Raw genomic sequence first — 25,839 nt, 5'->3', positions numbered from 1 at the left:
ACAGATCTTTTTGGCGAACACATCCAAGCTCTGGGTCCGACTCCAATCCGCAAAGCATCTGAAACACCGCAGTCCGTGATTACCGTCTACCAAGACCCAAGTCAATGAGGCGCTTTGAAGTGACCCTAAAGAGACTCGGAGCTCCTGTGTTTCGTAGGGGTATGCCTAAATAGCTCACCTGTGTTTGTTATGCCTGGCTTGGCCTAGAGACGAATATACAACGTTACTTCGCATGCGTTTAGTACGCATGCCATTACTACGTGGTCGTTAGTACGACCGCGTTTTTAGTTCGCATTCCTTTCCTACGCAATTCGGAACAGCGAATTGCAGTAGAGGGTGCTGGATGTTGGAATAGTATAATTTACTATTCCAAGTCCAGTCTATGCAGACACTAGGGAAGGTGTTGGATTTTAAATCCAACACCTCCCCCCCCCCCCCTAACGCAAGTCGCTGTTCCGACTTGCGTAGTAAAGGTTTTCTAAGTAACAACGCATGCGTACTAACGTCCGCGTAGTAATGGCATGCGAAGTAACGCATGCTAAGTAAACGCTGTTTACCCCTAGTGACAGCTTTAGCTGACATTCAAATCTCGTATAATAACATTTTTAAAAAAATCATAAATACAGACATATAGAGTGGTGCTCTGGGTCAGCCCCTTTCATCCGTTGGTCCTTTCATATTTACCCTTTTGTTTCAGCTGCACCACCCTCAGCGTGGGTCAAGGGGTACGCTCACTTGAGCTATTGACTCTCTTGCAATCGGAGTGACAAAAATTTGCCTTATCACATTTCCATTTCCGACTAAACTGTACTTAAGTGTCAGACCTGACGGGGCAATACTTCGAATGGATAATGTGTGTTTTTTTTTCTTTCATTTTTTTCGCCGTCCTGGTATATCTTCAACTATTTCTTACAGCTGCAGTAATTCAGTGCTGGATTTACAAAAGAGGTCTAGGATATAGGTACAGCACTTATCCCTGTCTCGGGAATGTCAGTAAATTTATGGTGCAAGGATCAGAGAAGCAAGACCCCTCCGCTTCCCAAAAAGTGAAAGAAAACTTTCACTTCAAAGCAATATAAAAGATTTTGATCCGCACTCATACGCAAAATACAAGTCCATCCAATTTGTTTGTTTTAAGATTGTTCTTTATTCTTTCTTCTACTTTCTACTTTCTTCTTTAGGCTACTAGAAGAAAGAATAAAGAACAATCTTAAAACAAACAAATTGGATGGACTTGTATTTTGCGTATGAGTGCGGATCAAAATCTTTTATAGTAATTCAGTGCTAACAGTACCTTTTGTTTCCAACACCACCCATCATATTTTCCAGTAATGTGCACTAAAATAAAAAGGGTTCCTATGCTTGCTATAAATGCAGCTACATCAGCTGAAGCATCCTCATTGTTCTATTAAAGTTGTGTGTGTGTGTGTGTGTGTGTATATTATCTACTGGCGGTCGCCAGTATATAGTTATAGTTAGGACCGTGTTTCCAGAGGAAATCTCAAAATTCTATTTTGAATAACTTTGGCGCCTGTTGACGAATCCTCGCGAAGTTTTCAAAACTAATGGGGCGCTCCGGTCAGCTCCTACCCTGAAAGTCTCGGGATTCGTCAAGCGGGGGCCGAGAAAAAAGGGGGGTCCCAAAACGCGTTTTCCCCATGCATTTTCCCATAAAAGGTACAGCCCGAACGGCTGAACAGAATTACTTGAAATTTGGCTAAGAGGTAGTCCTCAGGTCAGGGATGTGCCTTTTGCATATATGGAGTCAATCTGTTCAGTAGTTCCTGAGAAAATTGCAGTTAAAGTACATAAATATCAGGAAGTGTCGGCCGCCATTTTGTTTGTTTTGAGTGCGAGAGTGAAAAAGGAAGGTGGCGAACGTGAAAAGGGGGCAGGGTAGAGAGTTCCTGACCCCCTAGCCTTTGTCAGGGGGTCCCTGAAGGACCCCGAAGGCAGAAAAAAACATTTAAATGTTTTTAAAAAAAATCGCGGGGTGCGCGCACGGTGATAAAACATTAAATTTTTTTTAACTAAATTAATACGTAGTTTATTGTAAAATAAATATATAAAAAATATAATAATAAATACATAACTTAGCATTTAAAAAACCGTACAAATTCACTGAAAAAACCATAGATTTCACACACTTTATAGTTAGGAATTAGCATTTAAAAAACCTTGCAAATTCACTTAAAAAACCATAGGTTTCACACATGTTATAGTTAGATGGACATTTCACTCGTAAAGAACCAATGAAATTCCCCCGTTATAGTTAGTTCAGATAACTATAACTCGCGCGACCGCCACTCTATCAAAATGATGATGTCATCAGTGATGCCACTGACCATGTCATGAGTGATGTAATATGTGACGTCATGAGCAGTGGATTGCGGGCGCGCGAGTTATAGTTATCTGAACTAACTATAACGGGGGAATTTCATTGGTTTTTTACGAGTGAAATGTCCACCTAACTATAACATGTGTGAAACCTATGGTTTTTTTAAGTGAATATATATATATAGACATAGATATAGTCTTATCCCCAGTCACACATGAGGACATAATTACCTTACCAACCCAACTTAAGCAGTGTGTTAGGAATAAGTTCTCTGGACCTTCTAGTCATTCTAATTTGTCAATCCTTAGCTGGAATGTTGCTGGCCTAGAACCAAGATTGCTAGACCCCCAATGGGTCCAGCTATTGGATGGCAAAGATATTATCATGTTTCAAGAGACATGGGCTGTTGGAAATCTACATATAGAGGGCTACCATTGTTTTAGTGCGACTACACGAAAGCCTATTTTTGGTCGTGCAGTGGGAGGATTATTTATAGGCATCAGGACATTGGTGGGTGGTACTATTAAAGACTTATCAGAAGGGAACCCGAATATTCAGGTCCTTGAGTTGAAACAAAAGTCCAGGATTTATATAATTAATTTTTATAATAATGATTTTCTTTCCATACCCAATAAGAACTACATAGCACTCTCTAAGACTTTACAAAAATTGGAAGCTAATTTAGAATCAGAGGAGGAGATAGGGATTTTAATTGGGGGGGATTTTAACGCAAAACTTACAAAGAAATGCTGGTCTGAGGAGAATAATCATTTAGATCAAGCTGAACGAAGGGGTTTTGAATTAGCAAATATACTAAGTGAGCATATCCTCAGTGATGCTATGGAAACAGGTCAAACACCTAGCATGGATTGTGTCCCTACGTTCAGAGGGAGGGACTGTCGTTCAATCATTGACTTTATTTTTATGTCCCCTTACTTAGTAGATCGTGTAATAGAATCCAAAGTGATAGAGACATCATTTGGTGATCATAATCCCCTCACAATTACTTTGCATCTAGGCCCCAGTCCCGCATATGCGAAATCAAATGGCGCAAGAGACATCGCACCCTCTGGTGATGGTCTGCGACTAAAATGGAGGGGAATTGATAGTGGGGCCATTTTAGAAAGTGTGAGTAGTGAACATCCAGAATTAATTAATTCCTGTTTACGTTTAGATGGGAATAGTCACAGAATAATTGCAGATTTTGGCAAACTGTGTTTAGTAATAAAGAATCTTTTGTCAATTCCACTGCCAAAGAAAGGGAAAGAACCAAGGTGGTTCGACTCCACCTGTCCAACGGCAAACAGGGAACTTCGTAAGGTACTATCTACCAAGCCAAGGTGTATAGTTCAGGTACAGGCGGCTAGGAAATACTATAAATTAAAAACAACTGAAAGAAAGGCTGTACTACTGACGGAACAGTGGGAATCGCTGGTCGAAAGTGCTAATCTGAAGAGCAGCGGCCCCTTCTGGTCAGCCGTCAGGAAAATGCGAGACCTGGGCAAACACCTATTCCCAATTAGCTGTAATATAACCAGCAGTATCTGGGAGGCCCATTTCTCCAAAATATATGCCACCCCTTCCGAGGAAGTAATCGTCTCTGTCCCTGAACACCTGTGCAGTCTACAGATTGACCTCCATGAGGTAGTCATAGCCATTAGAGAGAGCCTTGGTAACAAGGCCCCAGGCCCGGATGGACTCCCTATAGATGTTATCAAGCACAGTCCGGACCTGTGGGCACCAATTCTCCTTAATGTTTTTAATAGCTTGCCAATGGTGCCTATGCCTAAAACTTGGGCTACCAGCACCATAGTCCCAATTTTTAAAAAGGGCGAAAGGTCAGACCCAGTTAACTATCGTCCGATCTCGCTCCTGGATAATACCTTAAAAATTCTTGGGCGAGTTATTTATAATAGGATGATAGAGTGGACTGAAGATATAGATCTATTGGACTCGTGCCAGATGGGATTTAGGAGTGGGGTAGGCACGGTGGAGCAATGTTTAAACCTAAAGCTGATAATAGATAAGTATAACGTTGCTCGATCAACCCCCATTTATCTCGCATTTATGGACTTCTCATCCGCTTTTGACCTAGTTAATAGATCTAAATTGTGGGCTATGCTTCTTAACTATGGTCTGGATGAGGCCCTTGTAAATTTCCTGGCCTACCTTCATACTGACCTTAAGGCACAAGTTAGGATTGGGGCAGGTGGTGAAGTATCTGGAGCCATAAAAATAGGTAGGGGGGTCAGACAGGGGTGCGTTTTAGCACCCCTGTTATTTATCATTTATATTAATGGCCTTGCCAAAGCTTTGAAACAAGTGACCAGAGACGTCCCAACTATCCAGGGGCATTCATTGCCAGTTTTATTATACGCAGACGATGCGGTCCTTATGGGCCGCCCCCCAAATGCCCTCCGTTCGCTTGTTGAAACTTTTGTTCAACACATGGAGGCTTTAGATCTGTGTGTAAATTTAAAAAAATGTTTTATCATGTCATGTGGGCCTGGGAAACGGAGGCTCAATACTATAAATGTAGGTTCAGATAAACTAGAATCTGTCACCTCTTTCCCATATTTAGGGTTGGTTTTCGCTGCGAACGGCTCATGGAGTGGGCATTCTGCCCACGCCATGGGCAAGTTCTCGAAAGCCACCAATTCTTTATTGAGTCTCTCACGCCCAAAGAAAATAGGCGCAACTAGAGCTATTTTAAATTTGTTTAGATTACAGTGCATTCCTGTAGCCACATAGGGGGCTGAGGTCTGGGGATCAGGGAAAAATTGTGGAATTCAGCGTGAAGAAAACAGCTTTTGTAGGAAAATATTGGGCGCACCTCTCTCCGCTTCTGAATTTATTTGTCATAAAGAATTAAACCTCCCCTACGTTTGTGATTTTATTAGAACTAGGCCAGCTCTATTCTGGATTAGGATCTGGAGGAATAAGTCAGCAACCCTAACACAAAATATTATAAAAGACTGCCTAAAATGTGACCACGGCTTGCTAATACCTTGGCTTGCTGAAGTTTTAAAGACATTGCGCGCCGTGGATAAAGGCGATCTTTTCTCCGAACCAACCAGAATTGAGCCTAAACATAAGGTTGTGGTCAAACAAGCACTTTATGCACTTTTTAACTCAGAAAGAATGGGTAGGGCATTACTTAAATCCACCGTTGTCACATACATGGGGAATGATCTGTGTCGGCAACCACTTCCACCCTACCTCACTCTCCCCATGTCTAATTGGGAAAGATCTTTGCTTTTCCGTTTAAGGGCAGGGTCTGTAAAATTTCTGCTTGCCTTCCCTTTGGGTTATCACCATACAACACAATATAACCCATGCCCGTGCGATGGTATTAGCACACAGAATGATCTGCACTTCCTATTCTTCTGTAAATTTTATTTAAAATATATTAACTGGTTTTTAACTCCTTATTTTAGAAAACAAAGACCCCTTTCCTTGGGGGAGTCCTGTTCATTGCTATTTTCCCTGGATACAGATTAATTAATTTTTCGCACTAAAACTTTCTTGAGATTGATAGTACGTGTACGTAAAATGATGGAAAATCCCTGAAAATTGTCTTATGAGAGTTGTACTTTGAATTACTGTGAAAATGAACTTCTCTTATTGTAGTATTTTTATGGATTGTATTTTGATTTATTGTGCAAATGAATTGTTTTTTATTGTTGTACTTTTATGGATTTTATGAAACCCGAATAAAGGTCGTTTGAATTGAATTATAGACACACACACACATTTAAAATGTAAATTGCAAGGATAATTACAGAGCAGACAGAGGTAAAGCTACAATTTCGTTGTGATCGGATTGTACACCAAAAACAAACTGTAATGAAAGCATAGACCAACACAGAAAAGAGACAACACGAGAATCCAGTGCACAGATCGCCCACTTGTGTACTAATAAAATGTGGAAAGTTGCAAGCAAACTTCACACACCGAGAGAGAGCACCGTCTGCGCAGCGAAATAATTGCCTACTAATAAGGGCTGCAAATCAACCCTGCAAGACTACGATGGGGCGAGTCGTATTAATTTCGAGATTAGGCCTGGATACCCTAGGGCACCTGACCTCCAGCATGCCACAACAGGGTACATCTGAGCCAGGGCGAAGCCAGCCTCTGTCAAATCTAAGTTACTCGGCTTGTTCTGTTTACTTCTCGGTCCTGTTCTCGCCCATCAACGACCCAGCTTTATCCCAACATGCCACTGACCTAAGCCGTGGATTAATATGCGACCAGTGCCCACCGGGTTACGTCGGACAGCGCTGCAAGAGGTAAGATTGCTGTTAACTTCTGACCTGTTTCTGTTTTGAAATCCACACCAGCTGGTCTGTCACAGTAGTCTGTGGCACAAAATCTAGTTTAGCTACCGTTTCAGTGCTCATCTTAACTCATGCTGGGCCTTGGGAAAGTACAAAGTCCACAACAACATATACTTATTGTCCGCACTTTTATTGTAACCATTCGTTTCACTCCGTGCAGACACACCAAGTGTAACAAAATGTTGTCTAGCTATTTTTGCGTTGTGAATTTCTTTTGTCATTGTATTGTAGTAGATAAATCATGGTTTTGGATTCGCCTCTACAGTTTCCATAATTTGATGTTTGTTTTTCCTGTTTACATATAATGAAGAAGAGCACTGTACTTGAGACGCTGCGGCTCACATGCTGCACTGTTTGCTATGAAACCGTACTGATAATGAGTAAGATAAAAAATGAAAAATATCGTCGACTAAACCGTATCAAGGCAGAACTATTTTTATTTTAATGACCGTATAACGTGATCGCGCAATTCGGCACTCATGTTGAGTTGGATTGGAATATTGGGTGGTAATACTGGCCTGTGTTACTAATTCTATGTGGGATCAGCACACCAATTTCACCCATTGCGATTTTTTTGTTGTTGTTTTTTTTAAGTTTTTTTTATTTTATTTATTTTACCTGCATTGTGCAGTAGCGAGAATACCAGAATTACCAGGACCTTTGCCATATGAATCGCAAATCCCTACATTTTAACGTGAGCGAAAAAACAGTGCTTTAAGTGGGCCCGGTCCTGCTGGTGCTCAGCACTGGCAGTTCTAACATGCATTTGCAATGCAATAGGTCTCGCATTTGTGAGAGTTTAAGCTACTAGCATTGCAAATGACGATGCCTTTTTATTTCCTTTAAAAACCAAAACTTAATAAAAGACATTGTAATTTACAATGCGAATAGCTCAAACTCATGTAAATGCGAGACCTATTGCATTGCAAATGCTTGTTTTAATTGGCATACAGTGCTGCCAATATACCTTTTGCCACAGTTGCACTCCCAACATGTACACGACATACGTGCTCTCACAATTGACCATGTCATGAGTGATGTAATATGTGACGTCCTCAGCAGTGCATTGCGGGACGTGCGTTATAGTTAGCTCAGCTAAATATAACGGCTGAATTTCTCTGGTTTTGTATGAGTTAAATGTCAGCCTAACTATAACGTCCCTCAAACCTGTGTTTTTTTTCAGTGACGATCTAAGGTTTTTTCAATGCTAATTCCTAACTATAACTTCCTTGAAACCTGTGGTTTTTTTCAATGGGGGTATATAGGAAATATATATATATTATATTATATTCCTATATACCCAGTAGGTAGTTATAGTTAGGACCTATTTTCCACAGGAAATCCGCAACATTCTATTTGGAATAACGTTGGCGCCGATTGACGAATCTTCGCAAAATTTTCCAAACTTTTGGCCAGCTCCGGTCCGCTCCTATCCTGAAAATTTCACGGTGATTCGTCAAGCGGGGGCCGAGAAAAAAGGGGGGTCCCAAAACGCGTTTTCCTCATGCATTTTCCCATAGGACCTGTTGACGCAGCTACAGCCCGAACTGCTGAACGGAATTACACCAAATTTGGCAAAGAGATAGTCCTCAGTTCAGACTCGTGCCTTTTGCTTAAATGGTGTAAATCCGTTCAGTAGTTACTGAGAAAATTAGAGTTAAAAAGATAGATATATCTGGGCGGAGCCTAACCACACATCTCATCGTGAGATCTGATTGGCTGTCAGTACTTCATCCAAGAAGTGTTGGCAGCCTTCTTGGGACCAATATACATGATGGCCCCTCATTAAAAAGCATTGCAGTTAATAGAAGGTTTTAAGACTTTAGTTACATTATAAATCATTTGTTGATGGTACCATACTCATTTTAGGAATTGTGGTGTGTTCTAAGGTGATTTTACCATGTGAAAAAGCCTTCTGCTGTGATATCATGAATCATGTTTGAGAGAGAACTATTTTCTCATGCTTTTCCCACAGAGGTTTGGAAGGTGATCTATAAGCTAAACTGAGAGCATATTTTCTGTGAATTCACATTCTTTCTCAGTCATGTGAGAATGAAGTCTGACATTCTCAGTAAAACATGTACATCCAACAAGGGCAGAGACTGTCAGTTGATTCCTTTGTGTTCTACTGCAGCTTCCCAGAGTATTCTAAAGAACAACTAGAGCGCTAACAGTCCTACTTATGACAAACGTATTGCACACCTGAAGCCATCTTGATTGGAATAAAGTGGTAACTCTTAAAACATTTAATTTAAAAAGGAACAAAATGAGGGGGTTCATTTTGCCATAGAAAGTATGATTAGTGACGCAGAAAGAAAAATTAGGGCACATTTTGAGTGACTTCTCAAATCCTCTTCTATTTCATAAAAAAAATCTGACATGCAGACTGAAACATGCACTTTCAATACCAGCAGCAGACTTCCCTGGTGAGCAGTAGCTTTACTACAGTGATCTAATGAGCAACTAGAGTGCTAACATTCAGAATTTATGGCAAATGTGTGACACATCTGAAGGTCTTCTTGATGGAACCAAAGTAAAAAACAAAGTATTTCCTACTGAGGAGACTGCATTAAATGAGGAAATTAGGAAACTTCATAACAATTAAATCTCCCAAGATGGCCACCAGAGACAAAAGAGCCCAAATGCAGCACAGATATCACCCAGATGTAGCCCAATGACAGAAGTGTGCAAAACACGTATTTTTTGTGTATTTGCAGTTTTATATAGTGCAGACTTGTCAGGTATTGGAGTGCTTTACATGAGCATTGGTTAAATCACACAAGATAAAATTAATTTTGGTTGTAGACATGGGGAGATTAAGTGATTTGACCAGAATCACAGAATGTTGAGCTGAAGCAGAAACTCCAACCTGATTCCCCAGTTGCAAAGTCTGCAGCTCTGGAAGTAACACCACATCCTCTCCCCTAGGTGCAACATTTAATCAAGTGGTCAACTGGATAAAAAAACATAAAGATTACAAATAATTTAAAAGTGCTTTGTCGCTATTTGAAAACTCAGAAAATATGTCCTCATTTTAGTTTTTTAGAGCACTAACCATAATTTTGATGCAAATAAGACCCTCTCATATATGTAATTTCTAAAGGAAATGCTCTAGGTATTACAGTTTTGATTACATCAAGATGACGTCCGGCGTTCCACACTTTTGTAATAAATATAGAATGTTAGCAATCTAGTTGTTCATTGGGATACTGTTGAGAGGCACAGACTCTGAAAATTGAAGGCAGGTAGGAGAGTGCAGAGGCAACAATTTGACCACACTGGGCAGGCAGGAAGGGCAATGGCAGCACAACGGACTATGGGGGGCAGTGGAAAGGGGGGCAGGGGCAACAAACCAACAATACAGGACTGGCAAGAGAGGCTGTGGCAATATAATAGACCATTGTGGGCAGAAGGAAGAGGCAGTGGTAGTACAACCATACATGCCAACGGACCCGTTTCAGCCAGGAAACGTCCAATGTTTTTAAGCTCAAATGGGCTTTATTTGATCTGTCTCCTGTCTACAATCTCCTCCTTTTTCAATGTAACTCAAAGGGGAAAATCAGTACCCCAGTTTTTTCCCAAAATCTCCTTCTTACCAAGTTCAAAATGTTCGCAAGTATGGTACATTGGATCATGGTAGGCAGGAGGAATTGGGGTGGGGACATGGACTTGGATAACAGAGGACAGGAGGGACATTGAGAGGTGCACCAAACTGACCCTACAGGGCAGGCATCAGGGTTTGCAGCAGCACAATACACCACACAGGTCATGTGGGACGGGAGTGCAGCACAACAATCCATAGAAAGCAATAGGGAGGGGACAGGACCATGCACATGGACAAAAGAGAACAGAGGGGAAAGAGGCAATAGTAGCTAGCTGACCATAATGGACAGACGGGAGAGAAAGCTGCAGCATAACAGACCATAAAGGGCAGGAGGGAGGGATCAGGGGCATTACAATGGAACAGACAAGCCAGGAGGGAGGGAATAGGGGTCTGCACACGGAAACAGAGGGCTGGGGGCAAGGGGGCAGGGCAGGAGAAGCAAGATGACCATGGAGGTCAGGCATGATGGGCACTAGAAACAAGACACACCATGGAGAGCAACAGAGAGACTATGATGGCATACATACAGACCATGGAGGGAAGGTGGGAGGGGGTCATGGGCAGCTAACTGACCACACAGGGAAGGTGGGAGGGGCCATGGCAGCACAGAAGACCATGCATGGCAAGCGGGAGGGTTAGTGGCAGCACAATGGCTATGATGGGCAAGAAGGAGGGTGCAGGGGCATGCACAAAGGACCATGGAGGATAGAAGGGAGGGTCAGGACCTGGGCACAGACGAGAGTTCAGGGGAAGGGGCCTCACAACAGACCGCGCGGGGCAGGCAGGAGGAGCAGCAGTTGCAGCACAACAGACCAGGGAGGGCAGAAGGGTGTGGCAGTAAAATGGACCAAGGAGGCCAGGAGGAAGGGGATAGGGGCATGGCATGTGGACAGGCAGGGTGTAGGTGGCCGGGATAGGTTACAGTCATCTGACAATGCTAGGCAGGTGGGAGGGGAGTGGCAGCTCAACAGAACACTCAGAGTAGATAGGAGTGGCAGGTCCATGGAACATGGTGGGCAAAAAAGATGGAGCAGGTGCATGCACAAAGACATCGGAGAGCAGGGGAAAGGAGAATAGGGGCTGCAAGTTAAGCACAGAGGCTAAGCAGGAGGTAAATGATGGGCCATAGAATTGAGCTATGGAGGACAGGAGGAGTGGACTGGTACATCATGCTAAATGGAGGGCAGTGGCAGCACATCAGACCACGCATGGCAGGAGGGATGAGGTTAGTCCATGGATTCAGACAACAGAGGATAGGGAGGAGGTGGATGGGGCGGCAAGCTAACTGTTCAGAGAAGGTGAGTATTAGGAACTTTATTGTTTTTAAAATGAGTGTCTGTGCGAACTACTTAAAATATGAACAAGTATGCAGCATAATCTCACTTTTATTCAGGAAGAGGACGTTTGTGACTGTGACTCCGGGCTCACTTGCCAGAAACACCCCCTGACCCTCCACCCCCCATTGCAAAATGTAATGCCCGTGAAAAAGGTAGGTGGACGCAGTGTTATATAGAACATAGTCCTGAGAGCACGATTGAAAATGAAAACTAGATGTAGTGTATGGTATAAACTATGCACCAAAAAGTGTGATATAAGATGAACCGGGGCGTGAAATATAATATGCAATACATTGTGCGCAATGACAGATTTATTGGAGAGCGCGAGATAGTACAGGCACTAGCGCGTGCTATGCGATATGCGCTTTGGAGTGTATTATGCACAGGGCAGTGTTGTGTAACCTAACAATTCTCTAAAGTTGTAATATAAAATATGTGCTGGGGAGTGTAACATTGCATATGCACTGTCACAAAGATATGGATCCCAGATTGTAATCTGTATGGCATAGCGCTGTGCGTTATAAAATAGGCATCGAGGATGGCACGGTAGATGGGGCAATATAACCCGTGCGAAGGCAAGTGTGGCATGACATATTCATGGGGTGGTGTTACAGTGCACATGGGCTAGAGAGTGTCATAGCATACGCACTAGCTGGTGGAATACAACACAGAGGTGTGTGGCACTCGCGGGCACTGGTGGGTGTAACACAGCATTGGGCTCAGCCAGGAGCACGCTGTGACTCTCAAGTGAGGTTTGGCTCCTTTCCAGAGAGTAAAATAAAAAGTATTACACATCCGGCGGTGGATGTGTGTTTTATTAACCGTGAGGGGGGTTTCTTGCATAGTTTGGTCGAATTTTTGTCGAATCCCCTTTGAATGGCTTGGTGTGCGTGTGTATTAAATGTGCCCGTCAATAGCTACCCATGTTTGTATAAATAAACGACAAGGGTGTCTACTTGGAGAGTACCCACCAGCGGGGGCGCCGGGATTAGGCACGGTAGGGCGTCAGAGCTTCACTAGCGGTGTAAATACATTCCATGTAGATTCATTCTATGCATAGTCGCCTTTTAATGAATATCACGCAAATCGTCGTGGTGATGGGTTCATACGGTTTGTCCAGCATGTCCTAGGTGTTTCTATAAATATATATATTTTTTTTAATTAATAAAAAACAAAGGCCGGCCCCGGGGGATGGGGTCCCTGGGGCCATAAGTGGCCTGAGGAGGGGGGCAACGCAGCCCCCCTCCTAAAGAATTAAAAAAAAAAAAAAAAGCCATGACCCTGGGGTTGGGGTTCCCGGGGCCGATTAAGGCTTTGGGAGGGGGGCCACGAGGCCCCCTTCCAAATTTATTTTTTTCAATGAAAAAAAGTAGGGTGCAGGCCCTGGGGGATGGGGTCCCCAGGGCCAATAAACTAGAAAAAGAAGGGGGGGCCACACAGCCCTCCTTCTAAAAAAAAAAAATAAAAAAAATAAAAGACCGGCATCGCGCCGGAGGCCACGCCCTCTCCTTGCAGCACTCTGCAAACGTGCCCCCTGGCCAGTTGTAAGTTGGGGAATTAATTCCCCTTCAATACTGAGGGTCCCTGAGGGCCAACTAGCCCAACAGGTATCTCCAGTATGCGCCAGGGAGCTGCGTTGCAGACAGGTGTTCTGAGGCCACACCCCTTTTTCCACCTCTAAGCAACGCAGCTCTGTGGCGCTTACTGGAGGTACCTAGTGGGCTAGTTTGACCCTAGGGACCCTTAGGATTCAAGGGGACTTAATCTCTCAACTTAGAACGGCCACAGGGCGCGTTTACACAATGGTGAAGGAAGGGGACCGGGCCTGAGGTGACTTGTGCAAACACGCCCTGTGGCGCGTTTTAAGTTAGGGAGATAATTCCCTTTCAATCCTGAGGGACCCTGGGGGACAACTAGCCCACCAGGTGCTTCCAGTAAGCGCCACTGCTCTGCGTTGCAGAGAGGTGGTGCAGGCAGTGTCCCTTTTTACACCTCTCTGCAATGGCGCCTACTGGACTTACCTAGTGGGCTATTGTGCCCCTAGGGACCCTCAGGATTCAAGGGGACTTAAATCTCCCAACTTAAAACGGCCACAGGGCGTGTTTACACAGTGGGGAAGGGAGGGGACGGGGCCTGTGGTGACGTGTGCAAACACGCCCTGTGGCGCGTTTTAAGAGGTAGTTTTAATCCCTTGCCCTATTATATACTAGGGGCTTACAGAGGAGGTCATGCTAATCACAGGGGGACCCGAACACATAGTGTTCTCTAGTGTATGTAGGTGTTTTCACTGTATTCTGAGTGTCTTTTACCATAGCACTGGCTCTATGACTGGTTAGTCAGACTCAGTTACCACCAGTATCCGTCTGAAAAAGTTGAGGGTACAGGATGATTTTGCAACAAGGCTTCTTTCTGCTCTTCTGTTTGTTCTTTCTGCACGTTATCCTTCTTCCTGCACTTTTCTTCGTCTTTGAGGACTACTGTTGCTTCTTTCTGCATTTCTTTTTTTTCTTTCTGTGCGTTTTTTCTTCTTTCTTCACATGTCCTATCTCTGTAGGCATAGTTAGAAATTAGCATTTAAAAAACCTTTGAAATTCACTGAAAAAAACATAGGTTTCAGGCACGTTATAATTAGGAATTGGCATTTAAAAAACCTTAAAAATTCACTGAAAAAAACATAGGTTTCAGGGGCGTTATAGTTAGCTGGACTTTTTACTCGTACAAAACCATTGAAATTCCCCCGTTATAGTTAGTTCAGCTTTGGTATGTCCATTGTTTTGAACATTTGAAATTTAGTGTGTATCAAATGTTATATTAGGGGGAGAGGAGGTCTGCCACTCTATCACAAGGTGATGTCATCAGTGATGTCATTTGAGATGTCATCAGTAATGTCACTGACCATGTCATGAGTGATGTAATATGTGACGTCATCAGCAGTGCATTGCGGGCGCGCGAGTTATAGTTAGCTGAACTAACTATAACGGGGGAATTTCAATGGTTTTGTACGAGTGAAAAGTCCAGCTAACTATAACGCCCCTGAAACCTATGTTTTTTTTTTCAGTGTATTTTTAAGGTTTTTTAAATGCTAAGTCCTAACTATAACGTGCCTGAAACCTATGGTTTTTACAGTGAATATATATATATATATATCTCACTAGTTCAGCTAGGACCTATTACTCAGATATATATGTATGTGTCACTCCATGATGTAATATCACAGTGCATGAATTTGTTAACTGAACTGACTTTCATTAAGTATCTACTCTCTGTGTTAGAGTTTTGTATATTAACCGTTATTCTTGTGGTGTCGTCTTTTTTGTGTTGTCAGCTTAACGTCTTTAACTGCTGCTCTACCACCTTTACTGTTTACAATGTAGTCCTCAAACCCCACTTGCTGCTTACCTTCTTCATTAAGCCTCTCAGTTTTTAGTACCTTAACCTGAGTCAGGATTTCGAATAATGCATAGCCCCATCCTACATGAAGGAAACCAGATTCGATTCCATTTCCCTGCTTGGTAAATATGTATTTGGAACACTTTTATTTAGCTGTTTGAATTGTTCTCTTTTTCTAATCTTGCCCCACGTAGTCCAAAGGTAGTCGTTGGTCTTCAGTTAAAATAATAATTACCTCCTACTCTCCTTCAACCCTCCACAATTAACAAGTTTCTAACTAAGGGAAAGTATACATACCATATTTTGGAGGTTGATTATGAAGAACACCTTCCACAGTTAAAGATGATCAAAATATTAAATGGTTTACCACACGATTTCATTTTTTGAGAAAAGCAGCCTTTTTGCCACTTTTTTTTCAAAAGCCCATTCCAGCAGTGGCCTTTTCAGCTTTTGTCTAAGTGGAGAAAGAGAATAGATGATATTTTCCTTTTGAATGTGCTGAGGGGAGGACCTTCTATTTGCTCCTAGCTGATAGGTGTCTGTGTGGACATGTAAAGGAATGAATGATAAAGGCATATGCGTGTTGGCTTAGACTGGTGTTTAGGGTTGGGTTTTAGGTTTTTAGGCTAGGTTATAGGGTGTTTGTGTGGGTTAATGTTCCTGGGTTTTAGGACTCCGGGCATATGTTTGTTTTGTCCATATAGGCGTCTTTAGCCCTGTATGACACTTAAAGCAAGTACCCTGTAAACCATTTTGAGGCTTTGTTATGGTGGGCAATCCCTATATACAAGTTACAACATAGAATGAGTACGTTTTAAATATGGCCCAAGTCATGTGTTTGTGTGGAAAGAAGGGGCCAAGTCCACGGTGCATCAAAGGGGAAGATGGTCTTTTAACATGGGCAGTGAGGAAACTCGTGCTGTGGTGCAGGTAGCAGTAGGCTGAGGGAGAGGGCTGTGTGGCGGGTCATGAAATCACCAGCTCCTGCCGCTGCTCTTTCCTGGAAACAGCCATAGTGTTTCACCAATTAGGAAAACTTTTTCCATTCTCAGCCTTTCAGATCAGGGAGGAATCCCAATAAACACATCTGGGGTGAGCAGGTCAGTTCAACCCCGATAATTTTAGACAGTCTAGTGACCACCTCAGACCAATAGTGTCTCACCTGTCTACAGGACCAGGCTAGGTGCCAAAAATCCGCACCCGAAGCACCACATCGTGTACATGCGTCTGATTCCCTGAGACCATACTTAAAAAGCCTGTGGGGTGTATGGTAGATCTGGTGAAGGTATTTGAAAGGTATAATATGTAGGTTACCATTAAAGGTGAGGGCGCCAGTCAGAGCACAGCAGTGTTCCCATTCTTCCCGAGTGAGCTGCGGGTCCAAACATTCATTCCACTTAATCAGGCTCTTATCTTCAGGAAGGGCCCTGTCCGCTCTGGCAGCTCGGTATAATTTAGTAACAAGCTTGTGTCGGGTGGTGCTTGTCAGTAAGGTGTGTAGTGGCAGGGACGCCGGGGGTTCCGCAGGGAACATCGGGAAGTGGGCCTGTGATGCTCCCCGCAGTCTGTGTAGTGAGAATGTAAACAAGAGGGTTTTATGCTGGATATAGTCCACATCAGCAGATGTCAGAAATGTGCCATGAGGAAATAGGTCCTACATTTTGTCAATTCCTGCCTGAGCTAAGGTGCACATGATTCCCACCTCATTGTTCACCGAAATGTCCGCGTGGTAAGCGATAGGGAGCAGCGGAGAATATAATTCCCAGCTACACGCCCAGCACCTGCCAGGCAGCAATCGTAGAGTAATGGTGTTGATCGCACCACGGGGCGTAATACGGCAGCAATGTGTTAGGATGGAGCTCAGCAGTATGGGATGTGCATCCCAGTGTTCCACCGCTACATGTGGAATGAAATCATGCGATGCGAACCAGAACTGTGCATATTGCGCCTGCGTGTATAGGTAATACAAATATATATCGGGTGCATTGAATCCCCCATGTTTATATTCAAGAAGGAGAGTATGCCAACCCACCCGAGCTAGTCTCCCCCCCCCCCCCCACCTGCCCCCCTCCCCGATCAGTCGAAGCAATGAACTCACCATCTTAAAAAAATGTTGGGAGAGAGGGATCGGTACGTTATTAAAAAGATATAAAAATGTTGGCAATACCACCATCTTTACAACAGCGATGTGATCTGCAAGGGAGAGTGGAAGACGAATCCACCTGTCTATTTGATTTTCTAACAACGTTGTAGCAGTGCCAATATTCTCCCGGAGAACTCTGTCGGGATCCCGGTGAATCCAGATCCCCAAATACTTAACCGACTCCGTCGCCCCCACAAGGGGGAATTCCAGCTCATGCGGGAGTGTGCACGTAGTCAGTGGCATCACTATCGATTTAGACCAGTTGATAGATAATCCGGAGAACCGTGCAAACCGGATTTATTCCCGCAAAACAGGCGCCAAATGGGTGCGGGGTTCCCGAATAAAAAGCAGCACGTCGTCCGTGTACAGCGAAATGATGAGCGGACGGTGATGCAAATTAATAGCCGCATATTTGTGACATTGCCTGATGAAACAGGCCAGGGGTTCCAGTGTCAGGGCGAACAACAGCGGAGAAAGGGGGCATCCCTGCCGGGTCCCTCTAGTTAAGGAGAACAAACCCGAGGTATGACCCCCCACTCGGACCCGCGCTGTAGGGTGTGTATAAAGAAGTGTGACCCAGTTAACAAAAAAGGGAGAGAAGCCCATTCGCTGGAGTACAAAGAACAAGTAGCCCCATTCAATTGAATCAAACGCCTTGGCAGCGTCAAGCATGACCGCTGCCGCCGGCAAGTCAGGAAATAGGGTGTGGAACAGAGCGAAAGGAGTGAGAAGATTGAGTTATGTGGACTGCGTGGGTATAAATCCAGATTGGTAGCTGGGCAAATCATAGTTAGCAAGTGTACGCATAGATTATGGCAGGACATCCATCAGCTTTCACTGACTGTACTGGATTTTTATAAATCTCTTCTGCAAATTACACGCCCACTGAGAAACCGGCGTTTTCATATTATACTCTAATAAAATTTTGACAATGCATATGCCTTTTCCAAACCTGCCTTTTCAACGATATTTTTGTGGTAAAGGCAGACATGGTAAAGGCATATGCATTGTCAAAATATTTGTTTATAAAAGCATGCGTGGTAATGACACGTGTAGTACAGATGGCGTTGTAAAGGCATGCATGTTAATTGCATGCGTGGTTCCATCATACAACAAATCCACACTGCAGATGATGCAACATAGAGATCCTATGGAATTGTTCATGGAACTCGGAAGGGTGGGTAGCCATTATGATTACAGAACTTTATAAGCCTCAGTACGCACACAGACATTTTGTTTTACTGCCCCCATTTCAAGGAAGCAGCTATTATACAGCTCCCCCACCTTGAAAAATACAGGGAAACGCATGATTCCACAAAAAGGCTAATATCAACACTAAAGTCTCTTTTGAAGGGATTCTGGATAAAACATGGGAACGAATATGAAAGATACCTTTAGAGAATTCAGCATTACAAGTCAGAATAGAATCTTATAATCCAGTAGGTTAAAATGGATCTATCAGACGGTTTAGATCAATGCTGAAGATTTGGCGAGAAGGCAGGCTTGATAATTTACTTTTGATTAGAATATGGTCAGATACCATTATACTGAAAATAAGCCCTTAGCTATATGGACAAGATCTTGAGATGGCCAGTGCCCAGGGAGCTAGGGGGAATCTTGTCAGATTGCAGAGGGTAGTGGTTTAGAGCACGGTAGAGTCCACTTTACCATATACTAGGAGCAGCTAAAAGACTTATCAGTGAACACTGGAAAAGGAGGAATCCCATCAACAATACAATTTGAATTGCTGCCACAAATGTAGCGTATAGTTACCAATCCTAATTTGAGGAATGAGTTGTACTTGCGTTTAAAGATGCCTATACAATGCAAAATAATATCACACATTCGAAAATAGGATCATGTTGCAGGTAAAAGTAAATTTGTCTTGTCCCTTTTTTCTTTTTTTACAGATCCCGATAACCCTGGGAGTCATTCTGAATTCATACTATGATGTGAAGTTTAATATGCTTGGCCTCGTTTATGCAACTCTTGGTGTGGTGGTTACATCTCTTTACCAAGTGGTTAGTAACCTTTAATTCTGTTTTAGCAGTGCATTGTATGACAAATGTTTTGAATTATTTTTTTCCAACCTTCAATAAAATGTCAGTTTGAAGAAAAAAAAAAAATAGGACAATAGTTGTGAATGGTAGAAAGTTCCATCTTAGCGACCAAACATGTGGTTCTGGAGCTCTGAACTTGTACTGTGTCAAGGTTGAGAGAGTGAAACCATGTTAACTTATGTTGTTTACTCTGCGCAATAATGATTCCTTGAAAAGTACCTGTGCAATGGGTACCTTTTTTATGCATGGTTTATTTCAGTTCTGACTTGCACAGTGCCACCAAGATGGTGAGTTAACTAGTCCCCTTGTTACCTCCTTCATAATAATGTATTGTATCCTGAAAACCATTGTTATTAAGGGTTTGTTACAAATTATTCTATACCTCTAGGGAAAGTTATGTTTACATTTTGGTGGAGAGCTGCATGTGCTAAACGAGAGCTGCATGTAGATTGCTATATGATTTAGTAGGTGGATCTAGGGACGGGATTATGATCACCTTCATTTTGGAGATTATTTAATTTACAGCTGGAAGTTCAGAGGGAGAAGTGAGGGTAACACTGGAACGCGGCTTGTGATGGAGCTCAATTTAAATGTGCAGTATTTCTGACTGTATATATAAACTAATTAACTGATTTTGCAAGCTTAGACTTCTGCAGTGTGTGCTTTCTCCTAGTAAAATCACTTATTTGAATGGAATAGACAGCCAGCAGTGTAACCGGGTACTTCCGTTGATAAAAGGTTCAATGTCTTTTTCAATAAATGTTAAATCCCATTATTTTTAGGTCAAGCATTCAAGACCTCTTGTGTATACTTATACGTGTATGTACTTTGTGGGCTTTAGATCAGCCCTAGAACTTGACTGCTTCCGCCTAGGGACTTTTTTTCTCTTCAACTGCCTCTATTTAACTGTCTTGATAAAAAACGACCAGTAAAGGTCAGTAAAATACCAAAATTGCTTTCTGCTTGTTCATCTGCCTCTATTTAACTGTCTTGATATAAAAAGACCAGTAGAGGTCAGTAAAATACCAGAATCACTTTAGCATTCTCTAGATTCCAGTCCATAGAAATTGTCTTCCACGAGCACCCGAAGACACTATGTTTTTCAAATCGTGTATTTTCAGTGATGTGACCACCGAAGGCCCTGATTTTATATTAAAAACCATTTTCCGCTGAAAAAGCAATATTTCTCTCCATGTGTTCTCATACCTGGCGTGTCACCCAGTTTGGTGCTTACTTTCCCTCCATGTTAAAGAACAGTAGATGTTTCAGCACCCAGGCTAATGTGCTGCATAGCTAAATATATATAAGGTCCCAAAGGCGAGACCGATTGCATTGCAAATGCTTGTTTCTACTTGCTGGGAGCACCCATGATTTATCTAATGGCCATTAAAGAGAGGGACAGTTAGGAGACCGATTGGAGGCATCAGTCTGTAACTGATTGATTGATGTAGAAAACAACATTAAGGGAATGGGTTAGTCCTCGTTATAAGTTGAAGTAAAGATGAGGCAGTAACTACAAGGAGAGGCAGAGCAGATGAACAACATGTCTTGGACACAGAAAGGCACATAGACCATCTGTGGTTAAGTGAATGTACAGAACCTTTGTCAGTAATTCTGTCAAAACTATAATGGAGCTTTTTTGAGTTATTGGTGATATTTCTTAGTGGATTCACATCAGTTATCATACAGTGATGTAGAGCTTTTTCTGCTCTTTATTTTGTGCAAATTTTAGCTGCTCAAGTTTTCCCTCTCTGATTTACTCTGTTTTTATGGCTTGTAAATTAAAGCATTCCTTTGACTACAATGATTGTTGTCCAGGAAACACAAACATCAACCATTGGTCTGCAGTAGTCCCTTTTTAGGTCTCGCCTGGCGTTGCAGCGCACAGCGCTGCTCGCGGGGGAGAGATATTGTAAGAGAGCAGATTTCAGAAGGGGACTTGAAGCCCCGCCCCTCATTTCCATTGGCTGGCGTCACCGTTTATGCTAAACGGTGGCCTGCCATTGGAAATGAGGTATATTTGTTTCCGCCCTTTCGCCTTTTTGCATCGCGCTTTCAGTGAAAGTGAAAGCACGATGCAAATATAAACAAGAGGCTTAGTGAAAACAGATGGCGAGCGCTTGTTGAGTCAGGAGCGCGGCGTGCTGGAAAACTACTCAATGGCTCTAAATATACCTCCGCTGCTTGGAGTAAAGTTTCCTCGCGAACCTTTACAGAAAGGCTATTTTCATTGGATGGGGCCGCCGAGGGTGGGTGGCATGAGTGCGGGTTTAGCTCCAGCCTTGTATCCCTGCTGCCCTTTCCCATCCCCGCTGCTAGGACATGATTGATCAAGAGAAGAATCCGAAAAAAAAGCGGCGGGGCAGTGCCTCGGCTGTTTTTCTCTTTCACTGGCTCCTAAGAGGATCTCCTCCAGTGCACCATGTGTATGTTTTGACAGATATAGTTTCTTTGAAAGGGAAACCCTGGAACACGGGCCCTCGTCTCCAAGGGGCTCGAGTGGTGCATGAAGCATGGCGTGTACACAAGGGGTACCACACAAGCTGGGCTCACACCCGCTTCAGTGCGGGGATTGAGGGACGGCAACGGGTGTGCATCTCACGCTCCTTGCTGCTGACATCGTCTAACACCTGTAAGACAGTTGGCACCGCTTGGTAAACACAGTGGCAGCACCAGAGGCCGACAGCAAAGTTGAAAAATAACCCGAAACAATGACCTCTGTGTTTTGTTAAGGCGTGCTGCTCTCAAATCTGAGTTAGAGCTGCCAGGGAACCTTAAGTGGGTGAGTCACTTAGAGACACTTTACGTAGCAAACAGAGCGGAAGGCAGCCCTCTCAGGGCTCCAGAGAAAGCTGCTAAGTGTGCACGCATCAGCCGGCAGGCTGGGTTTAACTAAGTCAGTACAAACAATGCGGTCCCTACAATCTGTGGTGCCCAAGTGTTGCAAAAATATAGCGTCTCTGTCTTCACTCTCCGATACAGGTTCACGACAAGAAGCAGTTACACTCGGAACCAATTGGGTACCACGTACCAGCCTTCAAACACAAACAGTGTACACTCCACCATGTGGGAGAAAAGACTGCCCACCCACCCGCACGTGCTCCAAGACACACAAGTGTGCATTAGCAATGAGCACCTTATGCGCCCTCGGTTTCAAACAACTAACACGGCAATATCCCACGGGAAGTACTTATTTACCCGATGACTGGTGGTTGCCAGGAGAACACGAGCGGTTCTTGACGTAATCCTAATGCAAAGAATGCCACTTCTACCAGTTAGAGCCGAAGTTATTGCTGGTGATTTTCGCTTTTCCACGCTTTAATTTTTTCCACTAAGCGTGAATGCCTCCTAGAACTCGTTGAGTCATTACAAAGGAAAGCGTGATTTAAATCTGACATTAATTAGTGTTTTTTTTTATTTCTAAATAGTTAACCCTGCCCATGTATATTGTGGCAGGCTGCCCAAGGTCTCAACACAAGTGCTACCTTGGTACTAACAACTCTGTTCTTTGTGAGCACGTCGCATGCATTCGTGGCCTTGTGACGCTACTACAATATATTGCGATTTTTAGCGGTGGGCCATCTGTGACCCATTTAATCACCCACCTCAGTGAATTCTAAAATCCAGCCGAGGTACGCGGAACGAGTGCGACCTTCCTCCTCCCCCGGTGTCCCCATGTTGTGGTGGGACTCTCTGGGATAATGTGATTAGTGAGAGATTTCCACTCCCTCACGATTTGAAGGGTGCGCTCGAATGAGATGTTTGCAGAATAATCTTAGGCCCTTTCTGTAGTGTGTCTGGAACACAGTCACCTGAAGCGCAACAGAAAATGCGGTTGAGAAATATTTTTCAAAAGGGGCATTATTTCAGAAAAACAGGTGCGCGCATGCTAGCATGTACATATAAACTCCTCCACTATTTTTTTTTATATTTGTTATGAGTGTTCACAAATTTCTCAGTCACGAAGTGCGTATGCCAGGAGATTTGTCCCAGGACTAGGATGAACGAACACTTTGTGGGAAATTAAACAATGTAATTAGCACCAGTAGACAGTAAAGTTGAGTTGAGAGGAAGTTAAATTCCCAATCTAGAGCGGTGCTGGTGCCGGGTGAGAAAAGTTGTATTAGGTGACTCACAGTCATTGACTGTTCATGATAAGCAGCCCTGCTATGCTAGATGGTTATGAGCAGCAGAAGTGATAGTTTGACACACGACAAAGGGTCTGTCTTGCTTCAATGATGCGACTTAAATCAATGCAGATTTATACTGATTTTGTTACGGATGGTCATTGCATCTAAATGGCCTTCCACTCCAGGGTTCACGCAAGGATTTCTATATATTTCATTAGTTTATGAAACCGCATACCAAGCAGGCATATCTTCAGTTAGACGTTACATCTGTTTTCCCATCGTAAGGACCGTAGTCTCGTATGTTGACATGACTGCTAAAAAACATAATCCACTTGTTCAGCCTCTGCCTTTTACAAACTTGCCGATTGTTCTTTGGCTTTGATCTGGCACTTTCATCATGTTGCGGGCACTTTAATGTTGCGGCCTGAAGATCGCGATGAGACAACTGCAGTGTCTTTAAATAACGCTGAAGAGATTAGTTGAGTCCGGGAGCAGTAAGCAACAAGTTGGTTGAGGAGTGAATGCTGTGTGGGATGAGGCGAAGCGGGAAGAGTGGAGGATTCATCGATACTAGTGTTCGCAGTTCTTAGGCGCAGCCAGGAAGGGCATAATGTCTTACTTCATACAGCTGCTGCTCCAGTGACAGAGGGGTGTACCACATGACAACACCTGCATCGCCTCCGGCTGCAGAGCGCTTGCTGCTCTTTAACAGCATAGTTATCGTCCTTAGTGATCTTTTGTGATATGGCTCTTTTCCTTGTCGTAGTTTTTAGCCTGTACCCACAACGACGGGTTACCTCAGGTTACTGGACAGTTAATAATGTTCCACAGGGTTCCAACCTCCTATTTTTAATAATTTTGAGACTTTATTAAAGTTCGCGATCATGAGGAAATAGCCCTCTAGCCTTCGAGGACTGAGTAACAAGAGGTTCAAATTTTCAGGAGTTGATTTTGACCCTTCAGATTTTGTCATGCTGTTTTTCTGTCAACTACAGCTTTGAAAAGTAATTCCTATCCCCTTCAAAGTCAGGCGGGATCGTTGCGACTATTTTAGTGGGGGCAAAGCTGGATTATGGAAATGGTCTTTATTCAGAGCAACGAACGTGCGTTTCAGGTCCTTCTAGGATGCGTTTGTTTGTATGCCAACCCTGGGAAGTAGTACAAACAAGCATTTGCAAAGCAATAGGTCTCGCATTTATGCGAGTTTAAACTATTGGCATTGTAAATAACAATACCTTTTATTTATGTTCTAAAAACCAAAATAAAAGGCATTGTTATTTGCAATGTCAATAGCTCAAACTTGCGCGTAAATGCGAGACCTATTGCATTGCAAACGTTCGTTTATTTTACCAGACTAAGACTGTGCTCTTTTTAAGATAATGCTTGTTGTCCTATGATATTTAGCCTTGCAGGCTTTCCACATTGTTCATACATTGCTGTGTGCCTCCTTCATCTTCTGACTCTTACTATTTCTTCTAGTGGGTGGGAGCTAAGCAGCATGAACTCCAGGTGAATTCCATGCAGCTGCTCTACTACCAGGCCCCAATGTCTTCAGTCATGTTGATGGCTTTTGTACCTATGTTTGAACCAGTTGTCGGAGAAGGAGGAATATTTGGACCGTGGTCATTGGATGCTTTGGTAAGTTGGCATTTGCATTTCCTCATTAAGTCCATTATTTGTTTATTTATTTCCAATGGCCAATCTCTGACCGGGGATGCTTTATGGCCATTAGTGAAAGGGGCCAGTGCATGCTGCAGCATGAGGGAAGGAAAGGCTGCAGTTATGCACAGGGTTATCAGATAACTTCAGATCTCCAAAGGCATCATGCCCCACTCCTTTGCTTTCATTTGACTCCTAATGTAGTCTGGAAGTTTTCGTTTTGCTCACTGCATTTCAAGAATTTGATTTTGCAATGGTCTATTAAAAGAAGACTCCACCACATTGGCTCATTGTGTCCTTATTCATGTGGCGTCATCTCCCTCTCAGTTCACTGGCGATTTTCCACGTTCACCAGCGGCTAACTGTGGGTGGGCAGGAAGGTATGGAATAGATGAGGAGTACTAATGACCACATGCAAAGATGTATTGCATAAAGACAGTGGGTCACTTAGACAATTAGTCAAATAAGAGATCGACCACAAGGTCTCAGTTAATCTTGAGGCCAGACCATTATTAGGCCACCAGGAAAACAAAGAGCAGGCAGATAAACAATGTTATATTGCAATTAATTAATTCATTGCACCTTATTGAAATGTTTCAAATCTTTCTTTTGGTAGTGTGAGGAAAGATCCAGTGCTCACAGCTAAATGAAAGAACGTGTAGTGATAAGTGAGTTATAAAGAAACGTGCTTCATCTAAAAACAAGACTTTTGAATACTTAAGTTATTTTTATATAGTAAAATATGATTCGATATGTCGACGGCGTTTCGACCTCTTTAGATGTGAGGTCATCATCCGGACAAGGCGTGTGAGCACCTAATATCTAAAACCTGAAGAGACAT

General features: G+C 43.2%; 1 protein-coding gene across 1 annotated transcript in view; it reads left to right on the top strand.

The window, feature by feature from the left end:
• SLC35E3 (solute carrier family 35 member E3) overlaps nucleotides 1–25,839 on the top strand; it is a 72,568-nt gene that overhangs the window by 29,084 nt on the left and 17,645 nt on the right. The window contains exons 2-3 of the mRNA XM_085653474.1: nucleotides 19,060–19,170; nucleotides 24,819–24,977. Of these exons, the coding sequence (XP_085509600.1) occupies nucleotides 19,060–19,170; nucleotides 24,819–24,977 (270 nt within the window). The remainder of the gene's footprint in view (nucleotides 1–19,059; nucleotides 19,171–24,818; nucleotides 24,978–25,839) is intronic.

This window comes from Triturus cristatus, chromosome 4_1 (assembly GCF_964204655.1).
Source record: "Triturus cristatus chromosome 4_1, aTriCri1.1, whole genome shotgun sequence".
Classification (NCBI taxonomy): domain Eukaryota; kingdom Metazoa; phylum Chordata; class Amphibia; order Caudata; family Salamandridae; genus Triturus; species Triturus cristatus.
Note: the sequence above shows the minus strand (reverse complement) of the source record. Positions and strands in the feature narration are given on the sequence as shown.